At 44.6% G+C, this 17,295-nt stretch overlaps 1 protein-coding gene across 1 annotated transcript in view; it reads left to right on the top strand.

Annotated features, from left to right (window-relative positions):
* Kcnj16 (potassium inwardly rectifying channel subfamily J member 16) overlaps window positions 1-12,349 on the top strand; it is a 29,754-nt gene extending 17,405 nt beyond the window's left edge. Inside the window, exon 2 of the mRNA XM_032913836.1 lies at window positions 10,518-12,349. Coding sequence (XP_032769727.1) covers window positions 10,611-11,870 — 1,260 coding nt within the window. The 5' untranslated portion in view covers window positions 10,518-10,610 and the 3' untranslated portion in view covers window positions 11,871-12,349. The remainder of the gene's footprint in view (window positions 1-10,517) is intronic.
* The last annotated feature ends 4,946 nt before the right edge of the window (window positions 12,350-17,295 follow it).

Here is a 17,295-nt window from a genome sequence, read left to right as displayed (position 1 = left end):
TCAGCTGAGGGAATCAAAGAACGTTTATAAGGAACTCTGTACAGAAGCAGAAGACCAAGGAAGATGCAGTGGCTGAGACCGTCTCCTATGAAGTGGTAGCTATGCCCTTCTTGAACACTTCAGTGTGTGCTGCTTCATCACTGGCCCCCTGACCCCATCCATGCCCTGGCCTAAAATAATGGCCTCTAAAACTTTATGTAACTTCTTTAATTCGATCTTGACTGTGGAATTCTGACTGGTCACCATTATCTCAAATGATTCTGCTCCAGCAACATTATAGTGAGTGGAGGCTTCTTCTACATCTCTCTCTAATATCTCCCTCCATGGAGCTGTTCCTTACATCGTTGGGTTGTAGAGCTTTTGATGGTGGGTTTTCCTCCTCCTGGGAAGCAATCATTCTCTTACTTAGTTCACATCCTCTTTTCACGTCACAGCTTAATCATCCGTCTCTACAGAGTAGGTGAATACTCAGTACGATGAGCTATGGGAGTATAGATACTTATTCAGGTTAGGAAATTACAGTAAAAACTAGAGAATACCCACGGTGTTAGTGAGTTTTCCATTTGCTACTCACGGAAACCTTTTGAGAAACATCAAGTTCTAGTCTCAAATTTCATATAAATTCAATAAGCTGAAAATATTTGTAATGCGATATTATTTTGCTAACGTGGTCAAAACAAAGATAGATACACGTCTCTGGTTTTCATGTTCCTGTCCTTCACACACTGTTACGTAGGCTCACATTGCTGTTTCAGTCTGTGCCCACAGCAGCGGGAGATTTTATTTCAGGTTTAAAATGTTCCCTGGGAGAAAGAAAGCGAGAGATGTGTTAGAAGGCAGGTGTTATACAAGCCAGGTGAAACCAGGTGAAAGATAGCAAAAGGCCTGTGTTCAGATGCAGATGGATTCCTGTAATATTGGGTTCCTGTGAGAACCAGCTCTTCAGATTCATGTAGAATAATCAGGCAAAACCACCCCTATAAATAATGAGAGCCTTAACAACCAGATAGTGACTAGGTCTTTGATAAACAAAATAGTATGGAGAGCCAGGTCTGTTTGGAAGCATTTTACCTGGGGCAAAGAGTACAGAGCACAGAACCAGAATGACAGCTTCTGAGGCAGAACCTTTCATGTCACACAGTAACTTGCCTCTTTGCTCCTGTTCCCCCTGCACAGTGACATAGACTGTTCCTTTTCCCTAGAAGCTATCAGTTACATACGTTGTCTCCTGTATCACTTTCACAGCCATTGTCTTGCGAAACTCACAGATGTAAACTCCGTACAAATAGCAGGATGTCCTTCAACGTCCGTACGTGATTGTACCTGGTAGATAGTAGAAGTCACCCGAGTAGATTCTCAGTGGAAATTTAGAAGTCGGAGGAGAAATGCTTTCATTACACAACAAAAGATTGAAATGTATCTTTTAAAGGGACAACTGATCTTATCACAACTGGCTTCTGCACCTCCCTCAATGCAGATCGAACTGAGGTATGAGCAACCTAGGCTAGCGTCCAATCAAGGCAGAGGTGGGCTAGCATCCAACTAAGCCGGGGATGGGCTACCACCCAACCAAGACAAAGATGGGATAGCGTCCAACCAAGACATGGATGTGCTAGCATCCAACCGAGACAGGGATGGGCAGCCTAGTTTATAAAGATAAGAAAGATCATAAAGATCTGTTTTACCCAAACAGGTGTTCTAGACAAAAAAAAAAAAAAAAAAAAATAAGGGCAGGATCACCTTGAGAATTTTTTAAATTGTTTTATTTATTTACATTCCAAATGTTACCACCCTTCCTGGGCACCCCTCCAAAAGCTGTTCATCCTATCCCCTCTTCCCTTCGCCTCTGAGACGGTGCTCCACCCACCTCTCACTCCCTCTTCTTCAGGAATCTCTACAGGGTTAGGCACATCCTCTCCCACTGAAGCCAGACCAGGTAGCCCTCTGCTACATATGTGCCCGGGGCTGCAGGCCAGCCCATGGATGCTCTTTGGTTAGTGGCTTAGTCTCTGGAAGCTCCCATGGGTCCAGGTAAGTTGATACTGTTGGTCTTCCAATGAGATTAACATCCCCTTTTAGCTCCTTCTATCTTCCCCCCTAAATTTTCCATAGGGGTTCCAAACCACCAGTCCAGTGGTTAGCTTGTAAGTATCTGCATCTGTCTCAGTCAGCTGCTGGTAGAGCCTCTCAGAGGGCAGCCATGCTAGACTCTCGTCTGCAAGCACAAAATGGCATCAGTAATAGTGTCAGGGTTTGGATGGATCCCATGTTGAGCAAGTCACTGGGTGGCCTTACCTTCAGTCTCTTCTCTATTTTTGTCCTTGAATTTCTCTTAGATAGGAACAATTCTGGGCCACATTTTTGAAGATACTTTGGTGATCCCATCTGGTGAGTTTTCCAACCTTGGGAGCTCTTGCTTCCTTTTGGCTGTTCTCAGAAAAAGTAGCAATATGATTCTCAAATTGAGTTGAATGAGCATGTGTATGTACATGTGCATGTATGTATGCATGCCTATATATGTATATGCATACGTATATGCATGTATACGTATATGTATGTATAAAAGGAAAAGAACAATTTCCTATATGAGATATTTGTTATAAAAAAAATTGCCTGCTTTCTGGGCTTTGAGGAGCTAGTCTAGTGGGAGGAAAGAGAAGCAGCTTGTGGTATGGCGCTAGAACAGTGGTGCTACCTTGAATTTACTTAAAATTGTTCTCTGCTAACCACACACAATTTGCTACTCACATGCCAGCCAGCCGGGAGTTAGTTTTGGAAAGAGGGAGAAAGTAAATGCAGTAAGTAAACACCTCTCCCACAATCCCTATCCAGGCACGGATTACAGAACAGTGACTCCGGACCAGTAACTGTGGGCTGGAGTACATGTTGACTCCACCTTCATTATTTCATTCAAACCTCACAGTAAGTAACCCAGTGATGCGGGCCATAACCTCCCACATCATAAGTGAATACGTTACGTTTCAGAAGAGTAGCTTAAACAAGATGCTCTTGGAGCTGAGGATAGACCTTGACTTGAAGTCCATCTTAGAACTTAGGGTTTCCCTGTGATAACCCCCTACTCCCTAGTATACACTTAAGCTGTGCAGAAGCATGCAAAGGTATTGTAAATGTCAACTATTCCACCCTATCATTCTCTATTCTCTGCTGGAAACAGAATCTCTTGCTCAGCTTGTACCTCCCATGATCCTTCCATCTCTGTCCCATACAGTGATGTGGTCATAGGCATGTGCGTAGACATGTTCAACTTTTTATGTGAATTCTGGCTCTCGAGCCATCTTTTAAGCTTATATATTCATTTCTCACACTCATACACGACTTCAGCTTCTAAAATATCTGTTAGACATTTCCAATTTCTGTAACTTGATTTTTACGTTAGATTATTTGTAATTATATATCATCTTTACATTCATTTTGATTTTAAAGGCATGTTGCCAGTTTATACAATGAACTGACCTTTCGGCATGTGCAGGGAATCTGTAAAAATCAAATTATCTTTGATGTAATGTTGACATCAAGAAAACCGGAAGCATGTCCCGGCCTCAAACTTTCTGCTTGTTTATAAAGCGGCAAGGCAGTTGGGCTGATGGGGCAGCTCAGAGTGTAAGCCCAATCACTGGGCAAGCCTTGTGACCCGAGGCTCATCCCTGGGACCCGTGGAAGAAGCCAGGGGTGGAAGCAACAACTGTAATTCCAGTGCACTTGTAGCAAAATGAGAAGTGGTGACAAGAGGATCAGATGACATTCTTGACAGGAGTCACAAGCCAAAGGTCCAAGAGATAGCTCAAAATAAGATGGGTAGAGAGAACCACTGTATTTTGCATGCCATAAAGTTTGTCTTCTGACCTCAACACATCATGGCATGTGTGTACTCTCATAGTCAGCACACATAGACACAGAGCAAATAACCAAGTACCTTCTTAAAAATGTTTAAAACCAACAGCAGCATTGGGAGTGACGGAGGATTTAAATTAGATTGAGCATGTCATAAACTGGGACGGAAGCAGGGCCTCAGTGAATGTCCCCACGAGTTGTGTGATGCAGCATTCTCCCTTGCTCCCCATTCCAGGATGTTTGTGGTGACATGAGGATACTTTCATGCAATAGAAAGCTGTAGGCATACTCCCCACAAAGGCCTAGCCTCCCAGCCTCCCAGCCTCCCAGCCTCCCAGCCTCCCAGCCTCCCAGGCCTCCATCGCCCCCATTCCCACTTGCAGTTCCAGTCCCCTGTGAGTCCTGCGAGCTAGAGATGAAAGTCTTAGATGAGACTCCACTGAGAAGAAAACAGGAATATGAACCAAATACATCCTGAAAGAGAAACTGTTTGAGACCAGAGCTGAGGGGATTAGGGGAGAAATGGACAGTGCCTATTAGGTTTCAGATAAAGCACACATTTAGTTGCTGAATGGGGAGATCAGTCAGAGCAGGTCTGCAGGACACATGCTCTACTATGTTCATAGCAGCCTTATTTATAATAGCCAGAATCTGGAAAGAACCCAGATGCCCTTCAACAGAGGAATGGATACAGAAAATGTGCTACATCTACACAATGGAGTACTACTCAGCTGTCAAAAACAATGACTTCATGAAATTCTATGGCAAATGGATAGAACTAGAAAATATCATCCTGAATGAGGTAACCCAATCACAAAAGAACACACAATGTATGCACTCACTGATAAGTGGATATTGGCCCCAAACCTCGGAATAACCAAGATACAATTCACAGACCATATGACACACAAGAAAAGGGAAGACCAAAGTGTGGATGCTTCAGTCCTTCTTAGAAGTGGGAACAAAATACTCACAGGAGAAAATATGGAGACAAAGAGTAGAGCGAAGAGTGAAGGAAAGGCCATCCAGAGACTGCCCCACCTGGGGATCCATCCCATAGCCTAGAGACTGTTGGGGATGCCAAGAAGTGCAGGCTGATATAGCTGATATAGCTGTCTCCTGAGAGGCTCTGAGAGCATGACAAATACAGAGGCACATGTTTGCAGCCAACCATTGGACTGAGAGCCAGAGTTCCCCGTGGAGGAGTTAGAGAAAGGGCTGAAGGAACTGAGGGGGTTTGCAACACCGTAGGAAGAACAACAATATCAACTAACCAGAACCCCCATAGCTCCCAGGGACTAAACCACCAACCAAAGAGAACACATGGAGTGACCCATGGCTCCAGCTGCATATGTAGCAGAGGATGGCCTTGTCAAGCATTAATGGAAAGAGAGGCCCTTGGTCCTGTGAAGGCTGGATGCCCTAGTGTAGGGGAAAGCCAGGGCAGGAAGGTGGGAGGGAGTGGGTGGGTTGAGCAGGGAGCACCCTCATAGAAGCAGGGTGAGGGAGGATGGGATAGGGAGTTTCCGGAGGGGAAACCTGGAAAGGGAATAACATGTGAAATGTAAATAAAAAAAAATCCACTAAAAGAAAGAGAGAAAGAAAGAAAGAGAAAAGAGAGAAAGAGAGAGAAAGAAAGAAAGAAAGAAAGAAAGAAAGAAAGAAAGAAAGAAAGAAAGAGAGAAAGAGAGAGAGAAAGAAAGGAGAAAGAAAGAACAAACACACTCTAGGGACAAAAAGAAGAGATTGAAGGAAAGGAGATCCAGTGACTGGCACAACTTGGGATCCACCTCATGATGGGGGTGGGGGAGGACCAAGGACTGACACTACTATGCTATGATGTACTTAGAGACAGGAGCCTGGCATGGCTGTGCCCTGAGAGGCCCTGACAGCAGCTCACCGAGACAGATGCAGATACTTGCAGCCAACCATTGCACTGAGTTTGGGAACCCCCACGGTTGAATTAGGGGAAGGATTAAAGAAGCTGAAAGGGAGAGCAATCCCTTAGGAAGACCAGCTGTCTCAACTAACCCAGACCCCAGGGAGCTCCCAGAGACTGAGCCACCAACTTGGAACAAGCATGGGCCAGTCCAAGGCCCCTGGCACAAATATAGCAGAGGTCTGCCTTGTTTGGCCTCAGTGGGAGAAGATGTGCTTATGAGAGCCTTGAAGCCTAAGGGAGGCCTGGTAGGGGGGAGAGCACCCTCTCTAAGGCAAAGGGATGGGATGAGGAACCGTGGCAGGGAGAGGACTGAGGGTTGGGCAATGACTGGGATGTAAATAAATAATATAATTTAAATTAAAAAAAAAGAATTCCAGGAAAGATAAAGAATTTGAACAAACTAGCAAAAGCCCTCCTTTATTTTGAGGTTAAATTCAGTTCCCCTCTCCTTTCTCCAACCAGAGCCCACCCTGTCCTCACTACAGCCTCTCCCACAGAGTGTGTTATTCACAGCCCTGTCTTCCCCACTTTGCTTCACAAAAGCGGCTATTTTCAAGCACTGAGTTTCCAGGGGAATGAAGCCATCCTTTCTCCTCTTTGCCCTACCGACTCTCACATTTCCATCAAAAACTTATCTCATGTAATGGTTGCCAGGAGAGTAATTTGATTACTGATGACTTAAGTGTCAACCGCCTCAGATCCATTATGTGGGGAAAGAAAGTGTTTGTTAACCTCAGAAGCCACTGGCTTCAATAATTGGATCTCACCAAAATATTTTAGGACATTTTTGTGGTGTATGATGAATTATGCAAGACAGATAATGAATGTGTTTATGCAAAGGGGGTGGAAGAGGCAGGATTGCATTTTCGATGTGACACAAGGTGGCAAAGTCTCTTTGTGCTGTGCAGTCAACCTGCTCGGGGAAACTTATTTTTGAAGACCTAACTGTGAAAGGCATTCACTTGGTAAGCAGTTAAATATGGGAGGATGTGGCTGAATGGAGGAGAAAATGTTTTAATTTTATGCATTGGGAAACAAGAACAAATAAGGGGGTGTTTGTGTGTTTTTTCTAAATGCCCCCTACTATGTCTACTGGCCATTCAAAATGCACTGAATTAGTACAAATTGCCCCCTGACTTGAATCCATGCAAAACAGAAGTTTAAAAAGCAGAACCCAATAGTCAAAGTGGGTTAAAAATGTTTTCCAGTGTCTACTCAATATAATTAGCGAGATATCAGAAAATGCCTATCTGGAAGAGGAATGCTCTCTCCAATTGTCTGTCTTCTCTCCACCCACCCACCCTTAGCTATCTCCACAAAACAAAATACGACTGAGTACGTCTTAGTAGCTTTCTAAATACCTTTGGATGGATTTATTTTATTGCATGTGTATTGGAGTATTTCCTTCATATGTATCTGGGCACCATGTGCCTCTCTGGTACTCATGTCCAGAAGCAGACACAGAACTGGAGTTACAGAAGTTGAGAGTCACCGTATGGTGCTGGGAATTGAAGCAGGGTTCTCTGAAAGAGCAGCCGGTGCTCTTACCCTCTGATTTATCTTGCCACCCACGACTTTTGGATGTTTTAATAAAGGCCTACAGTAGTTTAAGGATCCATCATTCAGATGGTGAATGGTCCCCTTTGTATAGATCCCCAGCTATAGAGAGAGTCAAGATACCCTCTATCTTTGACCTTCATATGCCATCATTTTATAATTGTCTTCCATCTAGCTTTCTCTCTAGCGGGTGACATGCAGGACAGAAGCTGAAGCTGGGACATTGCAACTCCTTCCTCTTGATGAGATTTGTGGTGGCAAGGAGATTATAAAAACATCGAAACAATTCAGAATTATTTGTTACATTTATTTGTGTGCCCGGGCCATGTGCTGTGTGCTGGGTGGAGGTTGGAGGACAACTTTCAGAAGTCAGCTTTTCACCCCCATTCTGTGTATCTCGGGGATCCAGATATGTAGTCCAGTCTTGGTGGCAAGCACCTTTCCCTTCCTGAGGCACCCTCTCTAGTGAACATCACAGCACTTTTAAAGGCTCTATCGTCATCCTAAGAGACACACCTCAAACAGAATCCCCATGAACCCACAAGCCCACTCCTCTGATGGTTATTGGTAAGCAGTTGAAAAATTTATCAAGTTAGCACAACACACTTACCAGGCGATGAATACATGTTTGTTTTGTCTAGCCATCTTGACAATGGACCCTCCATCAACCCCTTTATTAATTGTGTAGGCTGAGATGAGAGATGCACAAGGTTCATGAGGCTGGTCTGTCATTGCCATAATTTATCACTTTAGATTACAGAGATTTGTTTCAGAGCATGTCTCGCTGACATGTTTAAAGAGTCAGAAACTACATAAAGAAAGAACGGGGACCTACACAGGATCTGGATGCCCGTCGCTCTGGATAAGTTGAACTGTATGGCTGCAGTGAGCAACCCTATCAAAGACCTGGAGGACTTGGGGCAGAGATCTCAGCCGTTATTTGAATCTCTGACATTCTTAATAGTAGTCGGCAACAAATTTTCTACATGCTCGAATTTGCTCGCCTAAAACTTGTATTAGTTGCAAATCAATTCACCAATTATCCTGTTTTGGAAGGTGTTTTCAAAGTGGCTTGTTTATAACAGTTCCTAGCACCACTGGAATCCAAATTGGATGCCAGCTGAACCTCATTTCAAGTAAAACTTTTTCCCCTTTTGGCAGCTGCACAGTAGCTCTTGATCTCTAAACTTTTTTTTTAATTGTCTGCCTCCCCCGGTGTTGGGGGAGTTCTCCTTAAGGAGCTCTCTTGGTTGAAAACATTTAACGAGAAAATAATTCCATCTCTGCGTGTGTTTTTTGGTTTCAACCCATCTGATTCTTAGTATAATTTATCCCAGACTCTTGACTTCTATAGTCAGAATAGAGCAAAGAATGGGCAATACCATGAGACTACCTTAAATTAGGCAAGCATACCTCTGATGACCAATGAACTGATATTACAAAGAATGTTTGGGGAAAGATTTTATGCCATGCATTCCTATAAGTGTTTTGGGAGATGTAGATCATATCTTGAAATTATTGAAACAAAGTCAAGAACTGCCCAGAGAGAAGACGAAACCATTTAAAAGAGATCCCGAGGATGAACTAGTAGTGCAGGGAGTGAGGCAGAGAGAGAGAGAGAGAGAGAGAGAGAGAGAGAGAGAGAGAGAGAGAGAGACAGACAGACAGAGACAGACAGAGACAGACAGAGAGACAGACAGAGACAGAGAGAGAGAGACAGAGAGAGACAGAGACAGAGAGAGACAGACAGAGAGACAGAGAGACAGAGAGAGAGAGAAAAGGGAAGATGCTTTACAGGACTTTTGGGCACAAGCACAGTTCATCCTTGTGAGTGGTCCACTAGACAAAGAGTTCTTTGTAAAGAGACTCTGATCCCTGGAGAGAGGGAAAATGATTCTTTCTGGCTGGAGAGATGTTAACTCTTTCTTCTCTTCTGCAGTGCGGAAGGCAGTTGATCCAAAGTGATCAATTCCCTAATGAGTTTTAGAGAGTCGAGTACTTTATAATATTCGTTTCCATGTGACTGTGTTTGGAATAGTACGATCTCATGACCCGTTTCTGCCTATACCCCCTTGCTTCAGTCTGGCAAAGGTGCCTCACGTCAAAGACCCACTCCAATAACTACTGAACCGTTAAATGCTCTGACTTTATTACCCAGGAAAAAGCTGAGGACAATTTTAACCAATCATATTTTTAAAGTTTACTCTCAGGCTTGAGTATCCTTAGACATGGATGCCCTGAAATGAAACGTGCATTCTCTGCTTGTCAACTAGTTTTGTCTGGAGAAGGTTGTACACACATCAGAGAAACACACTCAGAACTGGAGGGGCGAGGGTCTATCGACTGGCAGTATGCTCCCTTTAAGAGGGAAACAAGCGTAGCAACTTTGGTGATATTTCAGTTCCCATTCAGGGGAAAGAGAAGAACTGTTAGTGTCAAAAATAAAAGAAGCTGTTGAGTGGATAGAGGCTGAGAGACAAAAACAGAGGGAACTCTACACCTACCAGAGAGCCTACCTGGGAGTGGTTTGAACTCCTCTGGGGTTAAGAAAGCTTTCTTTTCCAATCAGGGTAAAAGGCGGAGCTAGGAGAGAAGGGGTTTAATCTGAAGTTGATGTCAGTATAAGTTCTGCCCTGTTTTGGGTAGTAGACAAGAAGGAAAACCCAAGTGGGACAGAGAAGAAGCCACAGAAAGGGGCTGCCTACTCCTGGAACCAGGGTAACCGTCCCATTATATGTCAAAGGTAGAAACGATTTACTGTTCTGGATTTAGTGATTGGAAAGCTGGTAACTAAATTGTACTTTATCTCTGTATATTATAGATTGTTTTGTTTCCTCATGCAAGAGAAATATGTCAGTATAAACTTACTATTCTATCAGGTGAGAAAGGGCGCTAAGGTAACATTTGCAGTAATCATAGTGTTCACTCAAACACTATGAAACATAAAAATCTTATTTTCTCTGATTGGAGATTTCGTTCCTTTAATAACTGAGCTGTTTTCTACATCAAAATGTTGAATCAATAATGTCTCCGTGGTTCAGATGAAGTCTTTGCAACTTTAGATAGCGGAAAATTGCTTCCAATTTTTCAGACTGCGAAGCTGGAAATTGGAATCTAAGGCCAAAATGTTGTTTAATTGTCCTTTTCTTTTGCTCTATCCTTTTAGGCTTTAACAGAAAATCTTTGAACACGTAAAAGTTAGAATATACCTAGAACTTTTAACTGACTCCTTTGGATGCCCTAAAGACCAAAAAAAAGAATGAGCTATTACGGAAGTAGCTACCGGATTGTCAACGTGGACTCCAAATATCCAGGCTATCCTCCAGAGCACGCCATAGCAGAGAAGAGAAGAGCGAGGAGGCGCCTGCTCCACAAAGATGGCAGCTGTAACGTGTACTTTAAACACATTTTTGGAGAATGGGGGAGCTACATGGTTGATATATTCACCACTCTTGTGGACACCAAGTGGCGCCATATGTTTGTAATATTTTCTTTGTCTTACATTCTCTCCTGGTTGATATTCGGCTCCATATTTTGGCTCATAGCCCTTCATCACGGAGACCTATTAAGCGATCCAGACATCACCCCGTGCGTGGACAACGTGCATTCCTTTACGGCGGCGTTTTTATTCTCCCTTGAGACCCAAACCACCATCGGGTACGGTTACCGTTGTGTCACGGAAGAATGCTCTGTGGCGGTGCTGACGGTCATCCTTCAGTCCATCCTGAGCTGCATCATAAACACCTTCATCATTGGGGCAGCCTTGGCAAAGATGGCGACCGCCCGGAAGCGAGCCCAGACCATCCGCTTCAGCTATTTCGCACTCATCGGCATGAGAGACGGGAAGCTTTGCCTCATGTGGCGCATAGGTGACTTCCGACCGAACCACGTGGTGGAGGGCACGGTGAGAGCCCAACTTCTGCGCTATTCAGAAGACAGCGAAGGGCGGATGACGATGGCGTTTAAAGACCTCAAACTCGTCAATGACCAGATAATCCTGGTAACGCCAGTGACCATTGTCCATGAAATTGACCACGAGAGTCCTCTGTATGCCCTTGACCGCAAGGCAGTGGCCAAAGATAATTTCGAGATTCTGGTGACATTTATTTATACTGGTGACTCTACTGGGACATCCCACCAGTCCAGAAGTTCCTACGTCCCCAGAGAAATTCTCTGGGGACACAGGTTTCACGATGTATTAGAAGTGAAGAGAAAGTACTACAAGGTAAACTGCTTGCAGTTTGAGGGAAGCGTGGAAGTCTACGCCCCCTTTTGCAGTGCCAAACAACTGGACTGGAAGGACCAACAGCTCAACAACTTGGAGAAAACGTCCCCTGCCCGAGGATCCTGCACCTCGGACACCAACACCAGGAGGAGGTCCTTCAGCGCAGTTGCCATGGTGAGCAGCTGTGAGAACCCAGAGGAGACCAGCCTGTCCCCACAAGATGAGTGTAAGGAGGTCCCCTATCAGAAAGCCCTCCTGACTTTAAACAGGATCTCCATGGAATCCCAGATGTAGCCCTCCTCTCTGACCCTTACCTGAAGGCCCGGAGCTGCAAGCACGATTTTTTTTTTAACAAAATGTTAGTTCTGTGATTTGCAGCGGGAACAGAAAGCAGAGCCAGCTAAACTTGGCATAGAATCATTTGAAAGTTCCACAGTTTTCTAATATGAAAATTCGGCTTCCGTAGCAGAGTTTGTATTAGGGAAGCGATTAGGAAGCCTAATTGATTACAATTAATCTCATTACTGCGCATGCTTGTGTCTCCTCTTGAAGGTGAGATAATTAGGAGTATGTGTGGGGGAGGGGGGAGAAGAGGCTGATAGACTAGATAAAAATAGAGAAACCGGTAAGCTAGATATTTGCATATAAATTAATTAATTATGGAATGAGAACTTAAAACAATATCTTTATCTCCTAAGCACAACAGATGAGATAAACGCCTCAGCTTAGGAGCGTTGAGATAAGTAAATAAAATCCAGTCTGGTTTGAGTTACCCTACGTGCCTCTCATTGTATCACAGTATCAGGTACACAGAGACGTGGTTCTAAGACAGTGAAAATGCCATCCAGTCACAGATTTCTTTCAGTGCTACTTGCCTAATGGGTCCTTGGTGAATGCTGGAAGCCGGAACCAACCCTGTGACAGAAGAGAAGGGGGTACCATTGTGTAAAGAGGTATTTCTCTCTGAAACACCTTGGTTCCACCAAACCAATGGGGAACAGAAGGGAGGCCGGGGGGCCTTTCTGTGTGCTCCCTGGAGAAGTCTCCTGGGCTCAGAGGCGGGATGCGGGAGTGGAGAGCACTGTATGGAGAATAGATGCTGTTGGTTTCTGGTCCTGTGAGGCTACAGTGTGAGAAGAATTCAAAAAGAGAGAGAGAGAGAGAGAGAGAGAGAGAGAGAGAGAGAGAGAGAGAGAGAGAGAGAGAGAGAGAGAGAGACTTTTCTGAAGGCAGGGGAGCAGTCAGTGTGTATGGTGGCTTGAGTGGCAGGTTGGAATAGTTTCGTCAACAATGCAGTGATGTTGATCTGATGGCCTACTAGAGGAGTAAGCTGCATGTCAGAGGGCTGCTTCAATCTTAGGACAGGAGATAAATGTGCATTCTCTGTTTTCACGTTAAAGGATGAAGTTAGCTCCTGATCCCTTTGAGCACGGACCCAGTCTCAGACACTGAAAGCTTTAGAAACTGAAGAATTACTAGCAATGGCTTGGCATCATTTGTGTAATTTTTTCCCACCGTTGCTGAGCTAGGAGTGAATATATTATACAGCTGTTGTCTAATTTAAGCACACACATATTTTCTTCTTTTAGTGACCCCCCCCTCTCTCATACATACACACACTTAAACTTAATCCCATAAGCACCGTGAACGAAACCACACAATCCAAGGTTACCAAGCTACGTCAAATAAATAGGTATTCGAAGGGGTCTCTTTTCCTGTCATTTTTTTTCTCCCTTTCCCTTTCTTGCTTTGCCTCTCTCTGCTACCCAGGATCAATACAGAATACAGGGTAACTTTTCTAATGCACATGTGTAAATAAATCTCTCATTCCTGCTATCTTATAAATAAGAGATCTATCTGTTCAAGGGGCATGTTTAAAAAAAAAAAAAACTGTCCTGAAACTTAATATCTGAAACCTAAATCATGTTTCACCTGCACTGCTCGGGAATGGAGAATCCATTAGTTAAACTATACAGCCATGTATTTATGAACCCACACATCTGGTATGCAGACACACACACACACACACACACACACACACACACACACACACACAGATATGCACACACCCATGGTGGGTTGGGACATGAGAGACAGAAAAGACACGCAGAGATAATTTGGATTTTGTAGCAGGAATTACTTGTCTAAATTAGAATATTACTCTTTCCAAGCCTGGGAAAGCATAACAATGTTTTCTCCACCGACTTGAATTTGTTTACCCAGAAGGCAGGTGCACGTCAACGCACTGTGCTTCCTTTGCTCTGTCTTCCCATGACCAGATCAGAACAGGGGAGCGGGGTTGGGGGAGCACGGGTCGCTGGCTGATTTCTGATTAAACAGATTCTGATACACTGTGTGTTCATGCACAGAGTGGAATGTGTGGTTAGCATTCATGTGCCCCATGCATCGCTCATCCTCTGTGCGGATTGATAACATGCTTTGGCATGCCTGATGAATTACTTAATAAAGATCTTAGACTGGTGCAAAGGCTGTGTACATCCCTCTGTTCTCTGTAGTGTCGACCCTGCTTCCCCAAAATGAAAATTGGTGCCTCCTATAATTCACGGAAAAAATGGTTTATAGGGCTTTTAGCAGCACTCGGAGCAGCCACATCTGGAGAGACAGTCACTTCTACACACAGCACAGACTGGCTTTGTGCAGAATGTATTTCCCGTCTTAACTGCACCGTTGTTGATGTTTAAATGAGTCAGGTTGAATATGTCATCTAATGCCATCTAGCTAAACATTAAATTATCCATCAGAGTTAATAGAAAACAAATTGTGGCATCAAGTCTCTGCTCCGTCAGGTACTGTGGTCTGTGTGCAGGAAGAATAAATGGCGAGAGGGGGGTGGGGAGAGGAAGAAAGAGAGAGAGGGAGAGGGAAAGGGAAGGAGAGGGAGGGGGTGAGAGGGAGCAGGGAGAGAGGAAGCAGAAGAAGCAGTGGGAGAGGGAGGAGAGAGAGCCCCCACTTTACCACTTCACCGAGCTCTGTCAAGAGCAGTCGGTCCATGGTTGTACCCAGTCTCCATGATGAAATGGTGAATATTTAACAAGTGTCCTCTTCTCTGTTTTTCTCCCTCACAAACAAATTCCTAATTGGGGCAGCAGTGTTCTCAGGTGAGAACATGCAGTAGTGCTCCCCAGTTTCTCTTTCCTCTGGCCGGGGTGGAGTATGGGGTGTGGATGGTATTAAATAGCCCCAGTCTGGGCCATGTGCTATCAGCGCAGGTCTCTCAGTGTGACTTTTATAGAGGCAGATTTAGCAGGCAGGTATCTCTTCTCTCCATTGTCACCCCCTTCCCCACGTGAACTTCAGACTGGACAGCTTTTGACTCTGCCGCCATGTTGTATGAAGACAAGTGAAGTACATCTTCTGAGGCAGAGTGGAGGGACAGAGGGACCGTGACCTCCAAGTGCACATATCTATATAGTCTTAAAGGAATTCATATACACACATGACATATGTACTTTGGTCATAGTAACTAACCAATTTTCCCCCTTTCCAGATCCCTCCAACATACCCCCTCCAAACTTCATGCCCTATTGTCTTTTTTAACCCACTGAGTCCAGTTATTGATGCCTACATATGGTGGTGTGCGTGTGTGTGTGTGTGTGTGTGTGTGTGTGTGTGTGTGTGTGTGTGTGTGTGTGGTCATCCACTGGAATCAGGACAACCTACGAGAGCATGAAAAACAAAGGATTCTCCCTACTCCAGTAGCCGTCAGCTATCAGCAGTAGCTACTCAGCTGGATCTAGCTTTCTTCATGCACTCATGCACAAGTAAAAATAAACTCTTCCTAACCGTCACAGGGAGAACCATGTCTCAGGGGGAATGACTTTGAAAACAGGGTAGAAAGGAAAAGAGAAAGATGTAGAGCTTCAGACCAGTTTGTACTTGTACATGACATTTGTTGGATCTGGTCACTGGAAATTACATATTTTCTCGGGACTTGAGGAAATGCCATCATTATTGTAAGACAAACACAAAGGAATTGCCTTTGACCTGGAAATCCCTTTGAGACACTGGTGGCTGAGTGATCTTGATAACAGGATTCACCAGACCTTCTATTGGGAGGGGGGAGGGAGTTTGGGGAGGTGGAGGAGGGGAAGCTGCCTTTCCCACAACCCGATCACATAAGTTCTATGTCTCTGTGGGACTTGTGAAGAGCTAATTACCTGAAAAAAAATGTACAGGCCTGGTAAGCCCTATAGTGATAACAAACAAACAAACAAACAAAAATGTCCCCCTCAACCCTGGTTAAATTCTCAGTAGACCTTAGCAAGACCAAATGTCTTAAACTTAGGACATTCAAAGAAACCTCAAAGGTATTCTAAGGAACCTGAATTCTGAACATTCCGATGCAGAGCTTGTAGCTCGGCTGACTGAGTACTTGCTTATGTAGCCTGCAGTAAAACATCTCTACCACGTCCAGCAGAGAAACACAACAGGGCACGGGGGTGCACACCTGCAACCCCAGCATTTGGGAGGTAGACTCATGAAGATCAGACATTCAAGATCATACTCAGCTGTATGTAGCCTGTTCTGTGCCAGTTTGAACTACGTGAAAACCTTTTGTAGAGAAGGAAAAACAGGAGCAGGAGAGATCTAGAGCGATGGTTGCTCTCCCAGAGGACCTGAGTTTGATTCCATTCTCCAACATAACAGCTCACAACTGCCTGCCATTCAGTTCCAGGGACTCAGTGCATTCTTCTGACCACCACGGACATCGGGTAAGCACGTGGTACACAGACAATACTTTGCAAGCAAACTATGTTAAATGTACTATGAAGTACACATAAAGTATGTTTGATATACTGTAAAATTAACTTCTTATATCAGAGTTGGCCACAGGATACAAATACATCAGGTTCTAACATCTACCTGTATTTAAATCATGGGACAGCAAACTCTCCTCAATTGGAGGTGTTCTCTGGCCTCCCTCTAACAGGCCTGCCGTAGCTGTTCCAAAGGCTTTGTCAGGCCGTCCTATTGTTCCGTGACCCAAAGACTTCTAGAAGCCATGTCTACACACCCAGAGTACCTGTTACCCCTCTACTCTAAACCCATCTCTGCTCTAAAGCAGTGAAACTTCCTTTCTCTCACTCCCACTTCTCAAGGAGCTACATAGCTCACATCCAGAGGACAAGCATCCAGTCACGTGCACAAAGTACAAATGTGGTTCACACAGAGCACTTGGAGAGCGCAAGCGGGAGGGACGTACTTCAGCACACCCCCTGCCAAGATTCTCCTGCACAGTGAGAAGTGGAAACTAATGCTGGCTTGGTTTAGAAAGGTGAGCGGGCAGAGAGCAAGCATGGTCCTCAGCAGGGTTTCTTCCTGAAAAGACACAATCCCGGAGGGTTTGTGCGCCTGCGTGCTGCTATGAAGACTTTCTTTCCCAGGGTTTCTCCCGCTGTTCTTGTAGCACGGAAATGCTTAATGTGGTTCTTTTTTCAGGACCCCGTGGTGCTGAGGTCTCATTGGTGCTGAGCTGCTTCCTGGACACCAGTCCTCGGGAAGGTTCAGGACTAGTTTAAGGTCCATCACACAGTGTCCAGAGATTGAGTACCAAACCGCAAAGATAGTTAGCTATAAGTTTGAAAGTAAAGGGGGCACAGGATCAGGTATGGGAAGAGACTGGAGAGAAGTACAGACGGTCAGGAAAAGGAATAGAAATATATAGCAGTGTAGGGTAGCCACTAGAAAGTCCCAGATG

This window comes from Rattus rattus, chromosome 9, assembly GCF_011064425.1.
Source record: "Rattus rattus isolate New Zealand chromosome 9, Rrattus_CSIRO_v1, whole genome shotgun sequence".
NCBI lineage: Eukaryota > Metazoa > Chordata > Mammalia > Rodentia > Muridae > Rattus > Rattus rattus.
The sequence above is the reverse complement of the archived record's forward strand: the minus strand, read 5'-3'. Positions and strand labels throughout refer to the sequence as shown.